General features: G+C 37.0%; 1 protein-coding gene across 3 annotated transcripts; it reads right to left on the reverse strand.

The window, feature by feature from the left end:
• Window positions 1-1,694: 1,694 nt before the first annotated feature.
• On the reverse strand, window positions 1,695-22,411 carry LOC135705330 (uncharacterized). Of its 3 annotated transcripts, none has more exons than XM_065227007.1 (4): window positions 19,794-22,411; window positions 5,906-7,445; window positions 5,685-5,838; window positions 1,695-2,895 (listed from the first exon to the last, which is right to left on the reverse strand). In XM_065227007.1, exons 1-4 carry the CDS (start codon window positions 21,795-21,797, stop codon window positions 2,685-2,687), a joined length of 3,909 nt encoding a protein of 1,302 aa, XP_065083079.1. In that variant the 5' UTR covers window positions 21,798-22,411; the 3' UTR covers window positions 1,695-2,684. The 3 variants fall into 3 exon arrangements, with proteins under 3 accessions (XP_065083079.1, XP_065083078.1, XP_065083080.1); XM_065227006.1 differs by having other exon boundaries at window positions 5,894-7,445; XM_065227008.1 differs by having other exon boundaries at window positions 2,764-2,895; window positions 5,701-5,838; window positions 5,894-7,445.
• Window positions 22,412-24,248: the final 1,837 nt, after the last annotated feature.

Consider the following 24,248-nt stretch of genomic DNA (forward strand, 5'->3'; position numbering starts at 1 on the left):
CGTTTGCTGATCACAAACCGGAAGTCGCCATCATGGATTCCAAAATGGTAGGAATCATCGATTTTCGGCCTCGATTCCCGTATCGAAAATATGTACTCGAAGTACTGTGTAAAAGAAGACTTGAATGCAGTTGAGTGTTTTCTTGGCCGCGCTATTCAAACGCGTACACCGACCATGAGGCAGTAAATATAGTGGGTCTCACTAGTGCATGCCACCTGTTACAGGCTGCAACCACTCCCAGGATAAGAGATGTTAAGAATGCCATCAAACAGCTAAACAACATAAATGCAGCTGTAAATTGGAACCGAACTTAACAAAACTGAGCTCGGAGAAGTTGGGTAATATATCTGCACCGATTTACCGTTGGATTTTTTTCAGCTACAGGAGAAATGGAAAATGCTCTAAGTACCAGAAAGCTAGGACCTTCAAGCACTCGAAGTATTCGAACCACATATAGTTAGGGCCATGCCTGGTGGGGAACATAAAAATGGTATGTCCGACTTCGCCAACTCTACGGTTTACCCAGTACGAAGAAAGCTGAAAAAGCTGCAAGTTAACACCAGCAGAACGGGCAAAGGCAACAAATAGTGTTTGTTATTAATTCGGTTTGTACAAAAAGGCGAGGACCCCGGCGAGGTGGGCAACCCAATAACATGATCTGGAAAGCGTGGGGCTTGACCGAGGATCGAGACAATCAGACATAAATCGAGCCAATTGGCGTAGAACTGTTGACGATGTTTTAAGAAAGTAATTTGATATGGACCGCTAAAATAAAATAAAAAGACACAAAAATACATATATTGTATGAAAATAATTTTACTCCACATAACTGTTATGAACAATCTTAAGTTTTAAATGATTCATGTATAAAATGTTAGCTAATGATAAATTACAATGAAACAAATTAAATTTGTTAATTTTATGCTACATAAAACACATTTTCTTCATGAACGCTTTAACGGAAGGCTATGATGCTACAGTTTCAAATAAATCTTACTCAACTACGTTGTAACTAATTCAGTTCGTTTTATGTTTATATATGATTAACTTTTTTGTTTATGTTGCGGTTTTTGGATTGTGTTAAATAACTCTTTTGCATGAATTAAGGTAGACAACCGAAATAAAAGTTAATTTGATTATAACAACAAATTCCAAACGGAGTGGAAAATAACATGAAGGTATTTAATACGTCAATCTAATCACATCAGACAAAGTCCATCGTAACAAAGAAAATACAATCATTTTAAGCCTAGCTCGTTCGGAGATGGTACGTTATACAGCGGAACATTAACCAAGTTAGTGTAGATCTCAACAGTTATGAAAAATTACGCTTCCATTGAGTCCTTTTTGTCATTCAAAAATAATTCTAGGTAGAGAGACTGATAAAATAGTTCTTGAATTTCGCTTAAAGCACACGAGTCGACAACCAAACAGTACAATTTACTAGAATAATAGATTGCAATAATTGTTTAATAATTGTGTTAGTAAAAATTAAGCAAAAAATATTGATTAATTTACGATACCTTGCACGATATTCTAACAATAAAATAGGTATACCTTTACATATAAACTCGAGTTTATGTGAATGTATTGCAAGCTGCGATCCAATAATTCTAGTTTTTAATCCAAAATCGGTCGTTGTCGCCTTTTGTATTATGCATATAACTGCTACTTTCGGAAGGATTATAAGCTGCTTTTCATATAAAGCTGAAAGGATCGGATTGGGTTGAATATTTCACCATAATATACTAAATTTGATGCATGATCAAACGATACACGGTAAATCATCAAAGTGTGGCGTTATGACCAGTACAGTAAATTGCATATAAAATGGTGATTTAAGGTGTTTTAACCCTAGCTTGTCCACAGTGCAGTCATGAAAATGTGCCCAAAATAATTGTTCAAACAAAATAAGCTTATTCTTGTAGGAAACAGACTCGAAAATGTGCTCGCATGTGCGTGTGTGTTTGAATGTATAAGGTTGAGCAAGATGGTTCATCTACTTGATTTATTATTTTTTAATAATTATCAACATCTACAGGATCCAATGCTGGTTGATTATTTTTTTTTCCTTGATTTGTTTTCCGTCGATCTTGTTTTCCGTGCTGAGCACCAATGCTACCTAGAGGGGCAGGGAGGCAGCTCCCACACCTGAACCGGGACTAACGGCTTTACTTTACTTTCCGAAGGAAGGCGTGATCAGAACATTCCGGCGACGCCGACTGGTATTAAACCCAGGCCTGCTAGGGTGAGAGGTAATCACGTTTACCACTACACCACCGCCACCGCTGAAATTGATTGATTATGACAAACACATTAATCAATAAATGTACTAGCTGACCCATCTTGCCCCACCTTACCCTATGTATGTGTGTGTGCATTGGTTAGATGCCAAATCAAAGTAGAAGTCAATTTGCTTATAAAAAATAAAAAAGAAGCCAATTAAAATAAAAGAAAATAAAAAAATAAATAAAATAAAATTATAATATAAAAATTTAGGCCTTTTAACATTTAGACAGAATAAGAAACCAGTTCTCATATCCTGTTCTAGACTTTAACATGCTTTTACATTATTTCAGGCACATTTTTTTGCAAATCTACACTTTTTGTGTCAATAATGGTGGTACAAGTTAAATTATGCTCTCGTGGAAACTTATAAACCAAAAATCACACTTAAAAGAATCTTAGTTATTGTATTCATCGTCGAAATCATCGCTCGATTCGGTTGACGTTAGCGTCCAGCGGTTACTCGGTTGACTGCTGCTGCTGTTGTTATCTGGATGATCGAGAATCCCTTTTATGTTTGCATTGGTGTTGTTGTTTATATTGCTGAAATACAAGCGACTTGTTCCAACTCCAACACCACTGTGACAAGATTGAGACCTCAATACGGAGCTGTTAAAATAAAAATCATTCAAAGTACTTAGCTATTATCTAGAATAATATTTTATTTCATAAACACAAATCATCAATACTTCATCATTAAACACACTGTACAGCCACAGACAAACAGACATAACACATTGAGTATTTCTCACTGTAAAACATCGTCGTTAAAACATTACCGCCATCTGTTGAGTACACTGTGGTGGGCACTACGCTGAACAGATGGCGGTAGTGTTTAAACGTCAGACGCAAGGGGATTGACTATGCGCGCCACTAGTGGCAGTACTACCAACTACGATGCTTTTAAATTGTCCGTTAAATGCTTGTTCGATGAACAACTTGCGAGTGTTATGTCTGTTTGTCTGTGGTACAGCTATTACTTAATTTTTCGTCATTAACATAAAAAATAGTTAGCGAAATTGTCATTTTTTTAAAAAATAGTATGAAACGAGACAAGGATATCCACAGGGGGGAAAATCACTAGTGCTTTTCCATTTAAGATTACACTTAAATATAATTGTCGATTTGAAATACCGTTCTTGCAGCAATATTCGTAAAACAAAATTTCAAAAAAATTAATTTTATTTTCCAGACATCGCTTGCAGGAGGATGTCAATTAGGGTTATAATTATCGATTGAAATCAAACTTCGATGAAAATTTACCTTTAATAAGCCTAATCAGAAAAAAAACAGGCATCTCCTGAACAATATTTTTTAACGATTTTGACGCTTACGTCACATTGGTGTCACACGGCAGAAAGAGGACACACAGGATGCTTTCCGACACGTTCTACGTTATGTTGCAACGGTTTTCACTAGAAAGGGTCTAGTGTAAGAGAGGAGCGGATTCAAAACAAATTGCCTTGGCAACCTATGCCTAGGTGGCTTCCAGCAACACTGCCAGTGCAATCAAGATAGGCGCTGCTCGGTTGGGTCTGGCTTTGACAGTTCGTTTGGTTCAAAACCAGTGAGTCCGCTCCTCTCATATACTAGACCCTCTTTTTTTTTTGACAGTTTATATTATTGCAGATTTGGCAAATACATTAAATTCCACATAATAATTGAACAAAAGTTTCAGATTTGAAAACGTTTTGGTGTATAGTTGTTTAGTAGTGTAGGTGTTTAGTAGTGTAGTTGAGAAGTGCAAAAAGTCACGTAACATAGTCGCTCGCCAAATAATTTTGAGCTACTCAAATTATTAACTCATGATCAATTCTCATATTAAATCATATGACTTTCCAAATCTGCAATAATATTTTAGGGTTAGTTTGATTTTTTTTCAGTTTCAGTACAAAAACTGTCAAAATATCAGGTGAATACATCCTGGTGGTATATGTCATCATCATAATTCATAATGTCATATCGAGGAAACCTTCAACCTTCAAAAAGTGGCACTTGGTAAAGTGGCAAATATAACTGTATCATTGAAGCAGCTGCTTAGGTAAAAAATCGGTCATTCACAAAAGACTGAAAAAATGTAGCCTATAAGGCAGTACTTCTTAAATTTAATTTATTCTACAGAAAATAATTGTTTCTTATATTTTTTTCATTTTAAAACTGTTCATTATTTATCCTTCATAAAGCCTCAAGAGAACAGAATATTCATACCGGTTGTTTACAAGAGCGATCATATCACCCCGTTAGGGTGCTCATTTTAACCCAATGGTTCTATTTCGGTTACAAAACGAACATTTTTTTAAATCTTCTTTCCTAAGATTCAAACGTTTACTTTAATATTGAATTTGTGTTCATGATGTAAATAGAGCTTGAAACTATCCATTTGTTTGAAAATCATTTGTTGACTGATTTTGGTATCATTAGTTATGACATTCTTACGATGGCAAAACTGCCCCACTTTTCCCGTATCGGTCAAAAATAAACTTTAAAATGAAGAAATGAAAGGAAATTACTCAACCCACTCCAAAATCTATTTTTCTACAAATGGGAAAAAAGTTAAGTATAGATTTCTTCTTTATGGCTTTGTGGTTATTCTTACTTGTGGCCCTGAGAAGAGTAAACTTCACTAGCTACAGTGATCGGATGAAAAGATTGTTGATGCGAGAAGGCTCGACAAAGGGAATTGTATTTGACCCGGCAGAGTGAAAGATTAGCGAGAAGCTGGCTCTCAAGGTTGTTGCGACAAAGCTGGCAGTGCTCAGCTTTCTCGAATCAACTATCTTTTCTTCTGATCACTAAAGTTAGAGAAGTGTACAAGAGGTTCGTCATATCCGTGGCACACTAATCGGGTAGTTTCCCGATGTTGCAACGGTGGTATACCTTCGTTAGAACGATAAGACTATCTAGACGGTATAGGCAAAAGTTGGCAGTTTGGAAAAAAAATCCGATGCGTGCCAAAATATTAAAACTAAAGCTCCAACCGGTATTATCCTCGGATTAAATTCCAACCACGAATATCGGGTTGCTTTGATACCGATTTCGGTATTAATCAATACGATCCTAAACAAACATTTGATACATCCTCAGGGCCGGTATTAAAAGATAATCCTAGTTGGAGTTGATATTTATTCAAACTTCAGTTAAAATATAAGCCAGTGTAGCTTTTCTTAAAATTTGTCTGGTTAATATACACTAAAGCAGTGGTTCAAAGCGTGCAATGCAAGCAAAGTGAGGTGAAGTATAGATAATGGAGGGTAAACCTTACAATATAATCCGGGAAGGATCTCAAATGGTTTTTTTTTTCAAATTATTTACAAAGTTTTACAAGCGTTTGAACAAGTGTTGATGATTTGGAAAATGTGTAAAACCGTAGGCAGTGAAGCACATAAAAACGAGCAAACCTTTCACACGATTTACTTGTTCGTTCTGCTTGGTTTTGAACTTGGCGGCGAGCTTCTTCTTGCTTTTTTTTGCCCTCCATAGCAGCCTTCATTGGATCATAGCTAGCCCGTCTGCGCCACATCTCCAGTTCTTGCTCCTTTACTACTTTTTGATCTGCAAAATTAAGAGTGAAATTTGTTGAATACATTGGATCATATTTATTTCTTACTTTCTCTTTTACTAGTTGGTGTTGGCTTAGCTCCTGCTGATTTAATACTTCTAGTACTCATTCTGTTTGGCTCGGCTCTATTCATAGCGACTGAAGCACTACTTGGACTCTTTTTCACTTCCGATTTGAGCAGATAACTCTTAGATTCATCTTTCTTTAAAAAGCTTCCCGCAGATGGATTCTTATATTTTGATATATCCAAGTATTTTGGTTGTACTTTTTGCTTGCCACCAGCGCTACCTGTTGATTCCTTTGGCATCGAGTCTCTGCCCATTGATTTTCGCGAATTATTTAAGTCTTGTTTCATTCGATTTAGACTCGAATCACGTGGCATTGATGCTCGATCACGAGTACTGCCTCTAACCTGAAGTGTTCTGCGAGGTAATTCAGGAGTATTCGGACAAGCTGCCACACCTTGCTTAAGACCTGCAGCAAGCTTTTTGTTTTGTTCCATTCGCATAAGGAAGGTTTTGTTATATTTTGTGTTGGTTATTGGTTCCTTTTCAGTTTCACCACCTTCATCATCCTTATCACTGATTTCCGAACTAGATGAATATTCTGGATCTAGCTCTAGGTCATCATCATCATTTATATAAAAGTCATCGTCCTCGTCATTATAATTGGCAACGATCTTCTTGAAACTAGTGCTACTGGCAGATTTCTGAATCCTTGTGCCTCCTGTTGCTGCTTTGGATCCAAACTTAGGCGTAAGTGTTGGCGTGGTTGGTTTCATTGCCTTTACTGAAAATGAGCTTGATCGTTTTATAGGTGAAGACATTTGAGTTGGCACCGGTTTGGGATTGTATATCTTATTTGCAGTGCTTCCTGTTGCTCTCGCTTGTGCACCGTTGGGTTTTGCACTTGTTGATGACGATGATTGCTGTTTAATCAATACTCCACCTTGTTTCTTAGTGCCCAAGGTCATATCCTTTACAGCAGAAGTAATCACAATCAGTTTCTCATCGTCATCTTCATCGACGGTTTCGTGACCTGAAATGTCTTCATTTTGACCCTTCGCACAGTAGTAGGCAGTCTTTTGATCAAAGTTTTGAAAACATTTCATAGGTTTTGGTGGCAGGGAAGACATTCCCTCAAACGAGTTGTGCCGTGTGTGTTGTTTTTTAAAATCTAATATTGCATTCATTTTCTCGGAGTTGAGACTATTTGACATCTGATTCCCATAACCTAGTGTTGCTAGGGCACTAGCATAGGATTCTGAACCATCCAGGGAGAGATTCCGTTTGTGATTCAGCAAGTTCTGCTGTTGCTTCAGAGTAAGTATCTGTTGATGCTGGTGATGTGGCATATAAGTGTGACTTCCTTCGGTATGAATCATTCTTTCTCGATGAGGTGACTGCACCGGTGATTGTAAAGAATTCATAGGAGAAATCTTCGGTGAAATTCTTCGGGATGCCGGACTAAGTGGACTTGAGTGCGAAGAATTCTGCCGCGAAGAGTTGCGTAACGAGTTCCGCCTATGCAGGTTTTGTAGAGTAGATATTGCCGCAGCAGTCTTTTGAAGATACATTTCGGTTTCATTCGTAGATAGATCCTGAAATAGTAAGAATAATGGTCATTAGTTTTATGTGTATATTCAAGTATATTGTAATTATTGTAGGAATTTTAATTGCTCTTCATTTATCATCAATCAATCTATGACTCTTTTTCCGTAAATTCACATATGGTGAGATCTGAATCTTCTTACAAATATAAAATTTGATATATCGAATCATGATATTTGACTTTAGTCAGGCACTCAATCCGCGAATGATCTTGAATCTTCATGTGATTTAATGTGATGGTTTTTGACTTGAGGCATATTTTAGCCACCTCCTCGGGGGTCCCCGGAATATGTCCCAGTGTGGCAAATGCATTTCCTGAGCACTCATTAAAAATCCTATTGATATTATTTTTGAATTCTCATGTGATTTGAGTTGTGATGTGTGGTACCGGGATAGGCCCGTTTTTTTTGGTAAATATCACGGTCCGTACTCACCGGCACATGTTCCGGCCATATCTCCACAACTAGTCGACCGGTTCCAAAAATATTCAATGGCGTTATATGGGACCATGCTACCTCTTATTTGGCGGTTGATGCATTCGATTTGGTACATTGCAAAGTAGTGCCAAGGGCAGGGTTCGCATGTTCAATTTTTCGCACATTTGTTAATAACTCTGCACTCACTTGACGAAACAGGTTTTTTTCTTGAAGCAACTGATATAAAAGAGTTTTATGATCTTATAAGTACGTAAAACACAGTAGATTTGTATTTGAACGAAAATCTATTATCAGTGACAGTAGTACCAAAAACTAAAAGAGAAAAATCACTGCTCATTTCGGACTCAATAAAATGTTGTGATTTCACTGGGTTTTTATTAAGTCTATGAAAGAAACCAGAGAATTCCAGGCTATTTCTGAGCAAAATTAATTGATTTTTAGATGGTTATACTAAGAGATTTCTGATTAATATTTCAAAGAAATATTAAAGAGAAAAAATTGAGTTCTTGCGATATTTATTAAGAATTGGACGAGAAACAATTTTCTACGTGCTACCTGGAGAGAATTGCAAAATCGGTATTGAGAAAAAGCAAAGGGAACGTTACAGAGAATCTCAGGATTTTTCTTGACAAATTTTCACAAGCGCAAAAAGTTCCAACAACATTATTAATCTAATACAATCATCGGAAAAAAATTATCAAAAACGGACCCCAAAAAAATCTTAATGGTTTTGGGACGTGAATTTTTTTTTTTGCGTTCTGAAACTGATACTTACTAACTTGGAAAACTTTTCGATACGCTGGACAAGAAATTTTTTTCAAGATTCTGACACCAGTAACAGTCTAAGTCCGGCAATTTGCGATCCTAAAAAATCAGTAGTTTGAGACTGAAATGTTAAGGATTCTGATAATAAAAAAGGGGTTTAGTATGAGAATCAGTTGTCGATCAAGTCATCGGTGTACAACCAAGACTGTTAATCACAGCAATACAAGCTTTTCTAAAGTAGCGGAGATATCATTTTTTGTGTCATTCTTAACTCAACATATAAATACCAGACGTTAAATAAAATCTGGCTTTCGATAAATACGGATCTCAATATAATCGGACACTTCGCTCCCAGGAATATTTTTTCGCGAAATTAGAATTAATTTTTTTCTCATTATTTACAAGGTTTTCAGCCAGGGGCATGTTCATCATCAGAATTAGAAAAAAAATAAAGAATACCTGACATGTAGACATGTTGACAATCGTTAGCACCCCTCCTTCCCTCCCGCTTCATTGTGGAACCATTGGTGCGTCTGCTTGTCTAAAATTAGTAAGATTGACGCGATGTAGTGTTCCAAATAAAATAAATTCCAAGAAAATGATTGATTATCAAACACCAACTCCACCCATTGCCCAAAAAAATCATCCGCTGGACAGAATGCACAGCCACATCACGATAGAATGGTTCCGTTAGTCACCGCCAGAGGCTTCTGAAACAATCGTCTGTATAGCCATTGAGTAAGGAGGCGATATCTCATCTATTTTACATTTTGTTGTCTCTTTCTGGATTCAGCCTCTTTACCATTAAAAGTTGCCATGATGGGGCGAATTTATATGGTGCATGGTCATAGTTTGAGCAGTTGAATCGCCATTATTGCTATATATCAATTGCCTGGTAAATTTCGAATATGAAGGTTCAAACAAAGCACTGCTTAAGTCAAGTATAAAAACAAAATCTATGTGCTGTTATTTTTTCCCTTGATTTGTTTTCCGTGAGCACTAATGCTACTGACACCAGGGAGGCTCCCACACCTGGACCCTAACCTATCGACCCATCAACTCATGAACCGGGGACCAACGGCTTTACTTCCCTTCCGAAGGAAGGCGTGATCAGAGATGTTATGCCTCAGAACATCCCGGTGGCACCGACTGGGATAGAACCCAGACCTGCTGGGTGAGAGGTTATCACACTCACCACTACACCACCGGTGCCACTGTATATGCTGTTAGAAAAACATTGGTTGTAAAACATAAGCTGTAAGAAAAACTGTGCAAGAAGTAACCAAAATAAGTAGAATAAGCAAAAGGAGGTCTACACACATGGAAATGATTACCGACTTCAACAGCTGAACTGTTCGGAAAAATCAGACATCTTAATTTATTAGTTTTACACCTACAAAACAAGGAAACTTCACCGCAATGGCAAAACTCGATTAATTAAACAAAACTGACAGTGATTTGAAATTAAAATTTAGTGAAACAGCTCTTGAAATGAGGGTTAAAGTTTTACCAAACGTTCAGTTGTTTAAAGTTCAGTAAAAAATTACCGAAGTTATTAATAATTTCTAATGTGTAGGTAAGGGGCTGTTCATAAACTACGTAGACAGTTTTTTTGGATTATTGACCCCCCCCCCTCCCCCTGCGTAGACAATTGTCCATACAAATAATTTAAAATTTGTATGGGCCGTGGATAATTATCAACCCCCCCCCCCCTAAAACGTCTACGTAGTTTATGAACAGCCCCTAAACACATGGCCATCGCGAAAATTATCAAAATAAGCGACAGGACGAACCAAGTGGATCGTTCAGTTTTTTCTGGAGGCTTTTCCGAATACTGAAAAAATGTCCCAGAAGTATCAATGTATTAGTCTCAGTAATTATGACCCATGATCAAATATAAATCTAGCGTTCAGAATCATAAGGGCCTAACTGTAATGTTGGATTCTCTTTATCGATTTTCGCTTTGAGTTACTACAGTAAGTGAACCAATTTTCTGCAATACTGTAGAAAGCTGTATTGGCTTGTAAAATCAACATCAAACGCACCGAGAAATGTTAATTATGATGAACAAAACAGGAAATCGATTAAGAGAATCGATCGTTTCAGATAGGCCCTTATTATTCTGGACGCTAGAAATGGAATAAAATGTGCAAAAAAACTATGTGAAAATTACATTTACAACGCGCTAAGGTGCTGCCGTAACTGGTACACAGACCCTATTACAAATTTGTCTACATTGGTCCCACCGATACTCCAATAAATTAGGAATCAACAGTTTCGCGTATAAGAGAGGAAACCGTAAAAACATTTTAACATCACACATTTCTTTATTTGCCACAAAAGTTAAGTCAACAAGTCATCTAACAATATCTGTTTATTTTAGCATTGTTTTACTATCCACTTCGCATTCCATTTGTTTCAATGGTGAACGCGAAATTGTGGGCACTGATGGTAAAGCGTATTGTGCACAATATGTTATCAGATCGCATCACATGTGGCTAAAGCAAAAGCTAATAGGTAGGCATCAGGTAGGTAAGGTTCGTTCAAAAGAAAAGTGAAAACTTATGGCGAATGGCCGTGCAGACACAGCGTCTGCTAAACCAAGTGTAGCAGCAGCGAACAAGGGAGGAAAATATTTAACAAAACAACATTGATGTTATGTTGTACGTTGGAGATGATTTCAGCTTCAGCCGAAAAAGGTTGACGTGATGTGTGAAGATTTGGGAGGTTTTGTAACGTGATAATAGGGTGTAACACTTTCCAATTCTTACTCTATGTATGGGACTGGTATTTATTATATAGAGATCAACGCTGTTAATCAATAACATCATTCGATGAATGGTCAGCAAATTTACAAAACATCTCTTATTTTAACATTTTATCAGTATCCTAGATGGTTACAACTTGAATGTATTATGCTACTCTTATTCATATTGATGCCCCACTTTCCATCAGATTTACATAGAACATTGGACATTACATGAAACTTAGCCTGTAATAAGTGTATTCATTCACACCTAAAATTAACTTTCTGATGTATCTGACATGTATGCTTGTTTAAATGTCTAACTTTTTATTTTCGAAGCAGGGACAGTTACGGATCGAGTTTTATTATTATATCATTTTTTTTATTTTGCATTCGCATTTCCAACTCAATAATTTTCAATACAACATTGCTTGTTGGGATTTCTTTTAAGTATCGGACAAATTAGGCTGCAGGATCTCATATTGTTATAAAATTTTGCCCATATGTAGAGTTTATAGGAAGGAACACCCACTAATCTTTCAATACTACGGAGCCTGCTGACCAAATATTTAAAATCTTGCCATTACTGAAGTAATTACTTTAAATCCACTTTTAATTTCATTAAATTCTTTAATTACTGACAAAATTTGATAATTTAATTATTTTCAGTAAATTTAAATTATTTTTCATTACATAATTATCGTTAATTATTTGTTGATTACTTTCAATAATCCTAAAAGTATTTAAATGCAAATTATTATTGTCTTCAAAGTATTTAAATTACTACGATGTATTTTGAAAATCACGCACTCATACCTGGAATTGCGCGCCCTTCGGTTTATAGTTTTAGGGGAGTTGTACCAGTTATGGCAAAACTAAAAAAATATACGACTTGTGGCAAGACCCAGCTACGGAGTTTAAATGGATTAGTGCCATAACTGGTACCATTTCGTATATGGTAAAGTTACTGATACACCTACCCTATGAACGAAAAAAATAGTAAAAAATGGGGGTGGCCAATTTTTCAGGAAAACTTTAGTCGAAGTTTTCGGAATCTCCCGGACTACGTGCTTCAAAAATTCTTAACTAATTAACCAAGTATCGTAATCAATATAACATAATCTGAAAAAAAATAACTCCTCGAAAATGTTCACGGTGGAGGAAAACTGAAAAGAAAAATGGGAAAAAATATTATCGCGGTAGCGAAAATTTCCACATTCTGAGACCCATCGACCCAAACCTGTCCGATAGTTCATTACTTGTTGCAAGTTACCCAATGATAGGATAACTAGCAATGGGCAATCTTGGATCGAATCACAAAAAGATCGATTCTTTTGGTTCGATTAATCGATTTTTTGAATCGATCTCAAACACGACAAAAATCGACTGGATCGATCCTTGTTTCGATCCAACAAAAAAAAAATCAGTGCATTTACATTTGCAATTTTATATAGACCTGTACCTGGAGTCTTCAGCTCACGCTCGGGTAGTTAAAATTGTGTCTGAGCAGATCTATAGTACCGAAAGAGTATACGATGATTGCACACATCTGTCTCCCCAAAACCAACCGGAGGTCTGTGGGATATTCATGACGAAATGGTAAAGAAAGTTATTATTCTACATCTACATTCACTTATTATGCCATATTTCAGGTTCATCAGTTCCCTGCTATGTCAGTACTGGATCGCCATTGGGGCCATATCGGCAGAATTACAAAATTTCTTGCATCAGCCTGTTTTACCACGTTCTGTCGATCCTTTTCGAGCATGGTAAAAACATCGTAGTGTATATCCCCATGCTCGAGACTATTTATCAAAAATGGTAACAAGTGATTCGTCAGAGAGACTATTCTTCTAAACTGGTGGAACCACACAGAATCGATATCGGCTCAATGCAAAACGCATGGCTCAATAAGCTTTCTTAAGATCCCTCTCGAATGAATTTTGGGATATCTGAATTAAGTACTTACCTGCTTTTACACTCCGACCATCTAATCGTTTTGTTTCATATGTTAATCTTTCATTTAATACCAATAAAACGAATTTTATAACCTGTTAAATCGCTTGCCTAATCAAGAATCATGAGCTTGTCCACATGACAAATGAAATCAAAATATTCATCTACTATATTCTCACGTAGACCATCCTTTAAAGAGTTCGATCCGAGGTACACGGTAAAGACCGTAAAGCATGGAGGTTGTAGCATCATGGCACAGAACAGAAGGGGAAGTGCAAAGAAACCGTGAATCAAAAAGTGGTTCGTTTTTCTGCTCAACAAGCGATGCGTTGTGGTAACGTTCCACACGGGATTTCTATGTACACTCACACTATCATAGCATGCTGCCTATCTTAACTGCAGGCAGAAGATGCCTTCTACCGCTAGGTGCACTAGTGTTCGCAAATGACAAATGGAGTCACTTTCTGATCCTAAGTTCCACTCCTGTGATCATGGTTTGGAGCTGTTTTTCTTAGTATGGAGTAGGTCCCATTTTCCGTATTAATTCCATCATGACCAGATTTGAATACAAAGAAATCATGGAGGAGGTTATGCTCCCTTATGCAGAAGAGAACATGCCTCTTATATGGCATTGCAGCAAGACAACGATCCGAAACCCAATTCTATGTATGTAAAGGAATAGTTTCGGGCAAACAAAGTGTCGGTTATTTCATGGCCTACCCAATCTCCTGACATCAACCCCAACGAAAATTTATGGAACGAGCTTAAAAGAAAGTTATCTGGTCAAGCATTTTCAAATAAGGATCAACTATGGACCACAGTTCAAAAAGAGTGGTATGCTATACCAAAGGAAACTTATCAGTGCTTGGTTGAGTCAATGACAAGAAGATTGAACTAGGTTCTACTTAACAATGGAGGGCACAGCGGTTACTAAGTGTCATTAGTCTAATAAAACTGATACGATTATTTTCAAGTTTTCTATACTATAGTTTTATGCAACACTCCTATTTCACTGACCAGGCATATTTTATATTTGATTCTAATGAGTGAGTCATTTAATGTTTTAACTTTGAGTTTTCTCGTGCAATTACTTAATTTTTATAACACTATCAAATGCCAAACTTTAAAGTCGAATAAAATGAAGTTGAATGAGCATAATCTAACATTTCAGTGCTAACATTTGAAAACGGCACAAAAGCCATTTGTAAACAAATGGTTTGTGGGCCCTTTACTCACTACTTGAAGTACACCCACGCGACACAACAGCAACATCGGGTAGGGGAAATTTTCCCCTTCCTGACGATGCTGTTGGTTTGCGTGGGCGTTCTTCGGGTAGCGAGTAAAGGGTCCACAAACCATTTGTTTACAAATGGCTTTTGCGCCGTTTTCAAATGTTAGCACTGATTTCGTATTTATTTTATCTACACCTATTTTAATGTTCAGCAGTGATGTATGTTACACTCACAACATTTACTGCGTACGTACTACACAATTTATTTCTGAAGGATATCAATTATCACACTAAATGACTATTATAGGTGAAATGTCATAACAAGATAGTGTATGTAAAGTCTAGACTGAACTTGGCTTAACTTGCACCAACTTTCCTATGATCCGTTATATTTGAAACATTTTTTTTTTCGTTTTATTTTTGTGCTATTTTGAAAAATGAATCGATTCAAAAGATCGATTAAAAAAAATCGATTCAAAATGATTGATTAAATCGGTGAATCGATTATTTTCAAAAAAATGTGTGGGTTCGAAAAAATATCGCTGTGCTCAGAAAACGAAGCTTTTTCAGATGATGTATAAAAAACGATACATTTTTCAAAATTAAAGAATCTAATTCTTTATTTAAGAGATTTTTAGCCGAAGGCTAGTTCATCTCTCCCAGGCTGAAAGCCTCCCTAATAAAGATAAATAATAATAATAGTTCATCTCTGGCGATCTGAGTGTGAATCAATCGATATAACTGTTTCCGCACATCGAAGGTGCGTGAGCAAATCAGCGATCATCTCTTTTGCCAGTGGCGGGGGGAGGGGGATACCCCTCACCATCCCTCCCCTTGTATTAAATTATCTAAGCTACAACTTTGCTCAAGACCACTTTTCTTTTAAATGTACACACTTAATTCAGATCACCGAAGTCTGTAGAATTTTATGGGATTTTGAACAGCAGAACAAGTTGGTAAAATGTTTAAATGACCGTTACACTTGAAAAATCAATTGACATATTTTATTTTTTATAAATAAATGGGGTTAACAGAACAAAATCTGTACAAGTTCGGAATAAATTTACTATGCATTGGGTTTCTCACCAATTTTTAAACTTTTATCGAACAGTTCTGTACTTCAAAATTTGCCAAACGGCAGAGGTCTGGATTAGTGTGTAAAGAACAAAATTTAATATTGGTTCAAGGCGCCGACGTTCCCCCGTCTCGATGATTCTCATCGTCGCCCACTGGTCACCATAGCCGGTCGAACTCCAGACGAAGCTAGAACAGCACTACCATTCATACTGGCGACAACGCTCTGATGAGACAACGAAACCCTACCCCAAGCTCCTCCCCTGATCCTATCCTTCAACAATGTACCCCTCTAACCTCGAGTAAGCCGCGAGTAATCGGCCCAACTCCTACTAGACATAGAATTAAGTGAATTTTGTTACAAACAGTGAACAATGAATTATCGGCTCCGTAAAGCTAACGCGATTGAGCCTTCCAAATAAACGAAATGGATAAAAAAAAGGCGCCGACGTCTTATGATCATGCTTAATCAACTGCTCAGTAGGCAACATTAGTGTTTCTGGCGCGTGAAATAGAGCACAAAAATCATGGCTACTATGTCACACTGCACAATAGTTACAGTTAGAGAGGGTCTAGTATAAGATAGGGGTGGATTCAAAACAAACTGCCTTGGCAACCTATGCCTAGATGATTTCTTGCAACACTGCCAATGCAATCAAGATAGGCGCTGCTCGATTGGCTCTGGCTTTGACAGTTCGTTTGGCTCAAAACCAGCCAGTCCGCTCCTCTCTTATACTAGACCCTCACTAGTTACAGTGAGGACCCTATTTGAAATCGTTTGAGCACCGTGGAGCGCATATTTTTAAACTTTGCATAAGTCTAGTGACTAGGCTATGCTGCAATATACCAATATTGACATCACATAAGAAATGTAGGGGAAAGTAGTCGACAGTAAGACAGTTTTTATTCAACATTTTTTTCTATTTTTCGATGAAAGCTACGAACAAGCCCTTGGCTCCATTCGAAAGGTATGGGTTTCTAGTTAAATTAAAAAAAAAATGGATTAGGTCACGCTTTTAAAGGGGAGGAGGGGTTTGAAACCATGACGATTAATACAAAAAAATAAGATACATTCAAAAAACGTGACAAAGGGTAAGAATGGTACTTTTGCGTGATATTACTATGCGATAGTAATAAGTAATCTGAATTTAGATTAAATATGCATTTTGTTGTTGAAATTGACTTGAAATTGATTGCAGCGGAATGACGTCTGTGCGGCTGTTTGCATGTAATATTAAAAAAAAAAATTCTGTGTAGTAGTAGTTTTGAATTGAATTCCAAGTTGAGTTACCTCTATGGTTCTACTGAGCAGAGTCCATGGGGATGAGGAAGAGTGTTCCATCAGAATTTCGAGTAATATTTCAACAGAGTTTTGAGGAAAACTCCAGAAACATCCTACACGGATAGAAATCTCCTTATACCTTTTGGCAAATTTCTATTGATGATTATTCATAAAATGTATAAGACAACTTATAAGCAGACTCCTTGCAAAAAGTTAATGAAGATTATGTGTCAAATGGAATGTATAAGCGGTCACACATACCTTTTATGCATTCTATATGACCTATGTGGTTTGTCTTATGGAATGTATAAGGCTGATGTTTTGGCAAAAATTTATAAGTGAAACACATGAATAAAATAATTAATTTTCGTTTCGTGTAGGCAAAATTTCAACTGAATTTCGATAAGATCTCAAAGGTACTAGGATAGTTCCAACGGTATTCTTATGAGATTAAAATTTAGAGGATAGATTCAAGGGAATTATTATGAAGGGAGCAGGGATGGAAAATCATTCTTAGAAGAATGTTAGCAAACTTTTGGAAGAATTCTTAGGAAGTTTTTTTTTTATAATGCTAAGGGAATGGCAGAAGGAATGCCTAAGAAATTTTCAATTGCATTTAATTATATTTCTGAAAGCATTCCAATGAACTTTTTGTGGAGGATTCATGCAAATTATGAAAGTGCACTGAACATTCAGAGGAGACTTTCTATAGAATTTAGATGAGAATTCTGAGCACAATTCCAAGGAAATTCTACGGAAAATATCTTAGTTATTCTCAAGGATACTAAGGAAATTCTGAGGTTTTTTGCAAGGCCATTGCAAGGTTTTCTGAGAATGACTGGGAATAGAAAGAGAACTGCCACAGTCTATTTGAAAAGCTGGTGCTTAATTATATCAATTTAAAACGGGGAGTCAACTCATACAAATCATCATGTTATTTTGTTTTGTTACTTGTCATTTTTTGTTAATACTCATAGTAAGTGTTCCATAGAGATCTCAAAGCGCAATCTCATGATCACTAAAATCCAACATCCATATATAAAAATGAAGAAGAATAAGAATAAGAAGAATAACCAAAAAGGTATCGCGATATCACAACTACTTAAAAAGGTAGCGCGCGGTCTAACGCACACTTTTGTACATCTGGAGAACTCTATATAGACTTCTATTACGTTAGTGAATGCCTAAAATTAGTGCAGAGCTTTGAGTGAATTATAACTATAAGTGCAAGAAAACCGTGATTTCTCTGAATGCCTAAGCACAGACAAACAGACATAAAACATTGAATATTTCTCACTGTAAAACATCGTTGCTAAAACATAACCGCCATCTGTTGAGTACACTGTGGTACATAGAGGTAACTCTAAAGGGTCACCTAAATTAGATCCGTTTGCGTTGCGTTGACGTAAATTTGACAGTTAAACAATAGATTTAGCTGTCACTTTAGCGCAACGCGTCCAACCGGATCTAATGTGCGTGGACCTTAAGACTAGTAGGTCCCGAAGAATCGTTCTCAACTTTTTGGCTCAGCTCTGGTACTATCTTCGGTCCCAACCTAATCGATTCACCCCTCGAAATCCACTAAACCCTCATTTTATCTGTCAAACTTTCATAGCGAATCAAAACAAACATTGTGTAGTACTAGAATTTTGACTAGAATGGGCTACGTTAATCGAATTGCTTTGGACCCATAGGTTACTCAAGTAGTGAGCCAATTTAAAATCGATTTCGTATTGATTGTTGGTAGTGCACTGAACAGATGGAGGTAGTGTGTAAACGTTAAACTAAAGGGAAATGACTATGCGTGCCACAGGTGGTGGAACTACTAACTACGATACTTTTAAATTGACCGTTAAATGCTTGTTCAATGAACAACTTGCTAGAGTTATGTCTGTTTGTCTGTGGCCCAAGTATTAGTGCACCGTGTAGATATACGAACTTATATCTATAATTTACCCAAAGTTCTGCACTAATACTTGGGCATTCACAAACATCCGAGAAGTCTAAACCGGTTCCGGTGAAGTCTATATAGAGTTCTCCAGATGCACAAAAGTGTGCGTGAGACCGCGCGCTACCTTTTTTTCCTCTGTTCGGGACCTAACACTACTGCGACCAGTAAATTGATCTATTGTAGTATATCCCGTGTCCTTAGTTTAGTGCATGTCGTATTACTCCATCACTATTGAGAAATGATGAAGTATTCGATTTTTTTTATAGTTGCAACTCTTGCATTTATCGCAAGGATCTGACTCTAATTGAAAGGTCCCGCTATTTATACCCTTCGGAGTGTTGAAACATCCTCCAAAGGCGCGCCCCTTTGTCAGTCAAAATTGGATTCCTTAGCAACAAAATTAAGGTATGACACCGATAATGACCATGCATCAGAACCCTAGTCTTAACCACTTCAAACTAGGGAACAACGAATAGAAGATTAGGAATCACATAGATGAAGACAACTAACTCATTTTTTTCCTTGTTTCAAGATCATCCTCGGTAGACAAAGCCGAGTCTTGTCACTATCAACAAGGCATAAAAAGTAACAAGGACTAAGATGTGTTCCTTGGATTACTGAAAAATCCTGTTCCCCTAGTTTGAAGTAGTCAGGACTAGGAATCGGTGGTAGATCTTATATCCCGTAACGTACCACGAAAAGGTGATCTACCCACGTTACGGGGCACTACCTTTGTAAGTAGTTGACATTCAAATGAAATTTGCATGAAACGGTTCAGCGGAAACCGTAATTTTTCTGATTATAAGCGGCCAGTGGCCTATACAGGATCTTAGATCGACTTTTGGGACACCAACGCCTAACGATGGTTAAAGTTCTACTTGAAATATGTAACTCACCGAATTACTTCCCTGAAGACTGCGATTTCTACTAACGCTTCGGGCTCTACCAATGGAACCCATTGGAGATGGTATTTTACTTGGGCTGATGGGTGGCTTTGCCGCTGTTGGGCTCGTATATTGCCTAATACTTCCTCGTCGAGTGAATTCGCCATAATTTGTTGCACCACACTCGTTTCCGAAAACTTGCTTAAGCAATGGATCACTATTGCTACTGTTGTTCAAAAGCCGTTCAACCTGTTTTCGATGTAAATGATGGCGATCCAAGTTGTCCCCAAACTCTTGATACTTTTTCGTGTCGTAATAATCACTTTTTGTCATGTCAATATCGAAATCGTAGCCAAATTGATTCCTATTATCGAACTCGTAGCTTCTAACCATCTGAGAATTGTTGTTGCTAGTAGCATTGTTGGGAGCGGGGTTCTTTGAATATTCCCGCGCGTTTTTGGCCCATTCTTGAATCCAGTCTTTTTTACTAACGGCTGATCCTATAGCAGATGCATCAGAACCTGCTTTACGCCTTGGATGATCGTACTTTGTGTTCAAGTCGGATAGCCCTGTGGCTTTCTCAGAATCAGTATAGCAGTTGAGAATTTTAGCCTCTTCTTCATTTTTATGAATGTTCAACTTTGCTACGCCCTGCACATACTCAGAACTATCGATGTGAGATTTTGTCAGACTGTTGCGCCGATGCATATGAGGATGATTTTCCAGTGAAGGTTTAACACTCAATATTCCACTTGTTGTGACGGAAGTAAATGTTCCTTGATCCGGAGAATTCATTTGCTGCGGTAAAATCTGTTTATCCGGAGATTTTCCTTTGTGGGTAATATTCTTAACACGTGACTTCAACTTTTCTAGATATGATTGTTTCGGTTTTGTAGTTTGCGCCGATGATGACTCGTGAAAGTAAACTACCTCCAGAACATTATTATTCCGTCTCTCATTAGATGCTATGCCAGAACACGGTCGATCTAAGTCGATGATTTCTAAATCTTCTTGAAAACTAGTTGGTCGTTGCGGGTGTCCTATACCCGTTCCCAACGTGAAAAGGGGCTTCGGTGTTAATTCCGGAGTAAAGGGAGGCATGCGGTCAATATTCATCCGCTCTTTCTGTTCCTCCGTATAATTATCACCATCCAATGTATAAGTTCCCGCTTCACTGACGCTATCATCATCGTCATTATCTTTCTTGAAATTTTCTAAAGGAGGCTCAATACACGGAAGACCTATTGAAGAATCCAAACTTTCAACGTTGAATTCTGAACTTGAACATGAATCTTTCATAATATTTTGCTGATCGAAAGCCATCTGCAGTGCTGTAGATCTTGGCGTAAATCTGTTGGTTTTTACTTTTGCTGCCGGTTCTTTTGCACCTGTTTCAGTCATACTGGATCGGGGGCTCCAGCTATGTCTTTTGCTAATAGAGTCTTTTGAAGCGTTGCTTTTATCTCGTAATCTTACTGCAGTATCTTGAATTTCCGGTTGTTCTATTCTATTTTTTCTAGGTAAATTTACGCTTTGAGGAGGCTTCATTTTTCCTACCGGAGGAGTTGAGCCACTTTCTAATTTAGACAAGGAAACACCTCGTTTGTGTCGGTTTTGAAAACGCTCAAGCATTTTCTCGTGACGTTGAGTATCAACAGACTTACGGCCCTCGTTGAATTCGATCGTAAATGCAAGAGCATTGCGGACATCCGGATCCTCACTGGCACTACGTTGGATCTTCTCAATTTCCTGCATCGACACGCTTTTATTTACATTATTGTTATCACTCGTTCCGCTATTGAAACTACCGTTGTTATATTGCATTTTTTCCTCTTCTGCATCTTCTTTCTCCGCAACTGGCTTTGAAATTCGGTCATCCAGCGGAGAGCTATCACTCTTTTTTGAATTTTCTGGACTGAGATCAAATTTTTCAGACTCTGCTTCACATTCCATTTCCGTAGAATTTCTATCCAAACTTTTATCGATATTGCACTTGAGTTCTTCAATGTGATCCATTGCTGGCGAATACTGTTCAGACGAAACTACATGTTCCCAATTTTTTAACACTTTCTACTGTGCCCAAAAGAGGTTTGAGACTGATGTCATTATTTCGTGTTTCATATTTACGTTAGTCATTGAACACCATACGAACAGAGGCTCAGCCCCTTTGCTGCTATGTGTGTGAGGCCAGACAAGTATATTTTTCACCTTCGCTATCACTGGTTTTATTCCTACTATATTTATTTTGGTACTGAAAATCACTTTTTATTTTTGGCAATTCATGATCATAATCCTCTGATTCATCTTGATGTCACGAAAACGTACATATGAAATGGTAGTGTTAATTTCTGACCTCCGTTATACACAATTTTGCATAGCCTTGCCCTCTTTGCTATGTTTTACTAAATCTGATACCAAAACAATCTCACCCACGAAGTGTCATAAAAATGTCCAACAAAAAACATATATCCGAAACATTGTCAGTCACAAGCACCAACAAAATTATTCTTCAGCACCAATGAAGTAAGGTTCACTTCAGTTTCTGCTAAACTATCACTCCAATATTACGCGATCCTGTGGTACTTGCGATCAAAACTATAAAAGAGAATGATAGTAATACACCTCGAAGTTTCAACTTTTCGAGTCTTTCATATTTTCTTTTTGTCAGTCTTCTTTCATTGAATTGTCAGTTCGGAGTTGTACCAATGAATGTGTATGACATGTACCAATTGAAAGGTGAGGTGCTATACATAAGTATTGATTGAAATAATATGACGTCATAATGTTTGGGGTTAAAATATAATATAATATTGAATAGGTCAGCCGGGCACTAAAATTTGCATTTTTTTCAAAGAAAGCGAATTATGTGTCTATGCATAGAGGATGCTGAGTCATTAGCCTGAATGTTATTAGGCCGAATGGTCACTAGACCGAATTTTGGAAGAAGATGTTGATCTGAAAAAGACTCGATATTGACTACAAAGTAAGCATTTTCGAGGGAGACTGGAACTACCCATTAAATGAGTAAAAATATTACCCATTTATAAGTATTTGTTACTCAAAAATGAATACTTACTACTTATTTTTGTAGTAGTAATTACTCATAAATGGGTAAAATTTTACTCATTTAATGGGTAGTCCCAGTTTCCCTCGAAAATGCTTCCTTGTAGTCATTATTGGGTATTTTGCGGTTACCGTGTAGTGAGTCAATTTCAAATCGAAAGTTTCGTATTGATTGTTGGTATAACCCCCAAGTACCCATTAATGAGTAAAAAAGTACCCATTTCGAAGAAAAGTGGCTTAACTCATGAAATGAGTAAAGCCAACTTTACTCATTAATGAGTATTTGACGAATCCCGACCAACCATTTCGTTAATTTTCTTTAATTTTCTATACATCGATCTTCAAAGCCATTCATAAGAAAAATCGATAGCGATCGTCACCATTTCATGAATAATTGTAAAGATGCTAAAAGTCTAATCGTGAATCGTTTATAAAGATCTTTCTCAAAATATTGCTACCAATCGTTACCAATGTTAAAATATCTATTGTGTTGTCAGATCAAAATATCGATTTCTGTTGTAAAATCAAAATATCGATACTCAACTGCTGATTTTATTTGTGATTTTTTTATCTGCATAATTTCTAGTTTCGATCCCATGCCATCTGGGGTGTACTGATTTCGTTGTTGGTTGCTAATCCTCGGGTCCACGGCTGCTGTTGATGAGCTTATCAACGACAGGCAAACACACTCTAGTATGTGGTGTATTGAAATTTCTGTAAATCTTTTCATACATGAATTCAATATTTTTTTTTTTTTTCTTTTTTTTTTCCTTTATTTACAAGGCTTTCAGCCATTGGCTGGTTCGCCTTGGTGAATTCAATATTTATTTGGCATAACCATCAACCAGTCAGCCATGTAGGTGTAATAGAGGTCAAAAAGGTATCAATTTTTCTCATTGGGTCCAAATGCCGAGAATCCCACCACGCATGCTATCACGGTTTATTAAATATATAGACGTAAACTTGAAGAACTACAATGGTAAACATTTGCTGCGTCGCGGCCATCGATCTTCTCGTTCATTTACCGGCAGATTGCTTCTTCCGATGAAATGCCGAATATGTCGATAAATAATATAAACATTGCCATCTGTCACCTGGTGTGTCTCGAACTCTCTTTAACCAGCGATACAAATCGATAACAAGGTGATTATAAATGTGCATCGATAGCAATCTTTGTTGTTCTTCGTCAAAGTTCAAAGCTACGATGATATCAGTATTTAAATATTTATTGATGAATATTTGTAAAGAATACTAAAGTCCATGTGACATATCGAAATTAAAAGAAATTTAGTATGGCACCTTTAAAGATTACTATCATATGACCGATGAAGAAATAATCTTAAATGTAAGTATCGATCAATAAAGATTTTTAAATGTGTACATCGAAATCATAGAAAATTTAAA

Source organism: Ochlerotatus camptorhynchus, unplaced genomic scaffold (assembly GCF_037179485.1).
Source record: "Ochlerotatus camptorhynchus isolate MF236.1 unplaced genomic scaffold, CSIRO-AGI_Acam_v1.1 ptg000265l, whole genome shotgun sequence".
NCBI lineage: Eukaryota > Metazoa > Arthropoda > Insecta > Diptera > Culicidae > Ochlerotatus > Ochlerotatus camptorhynchus.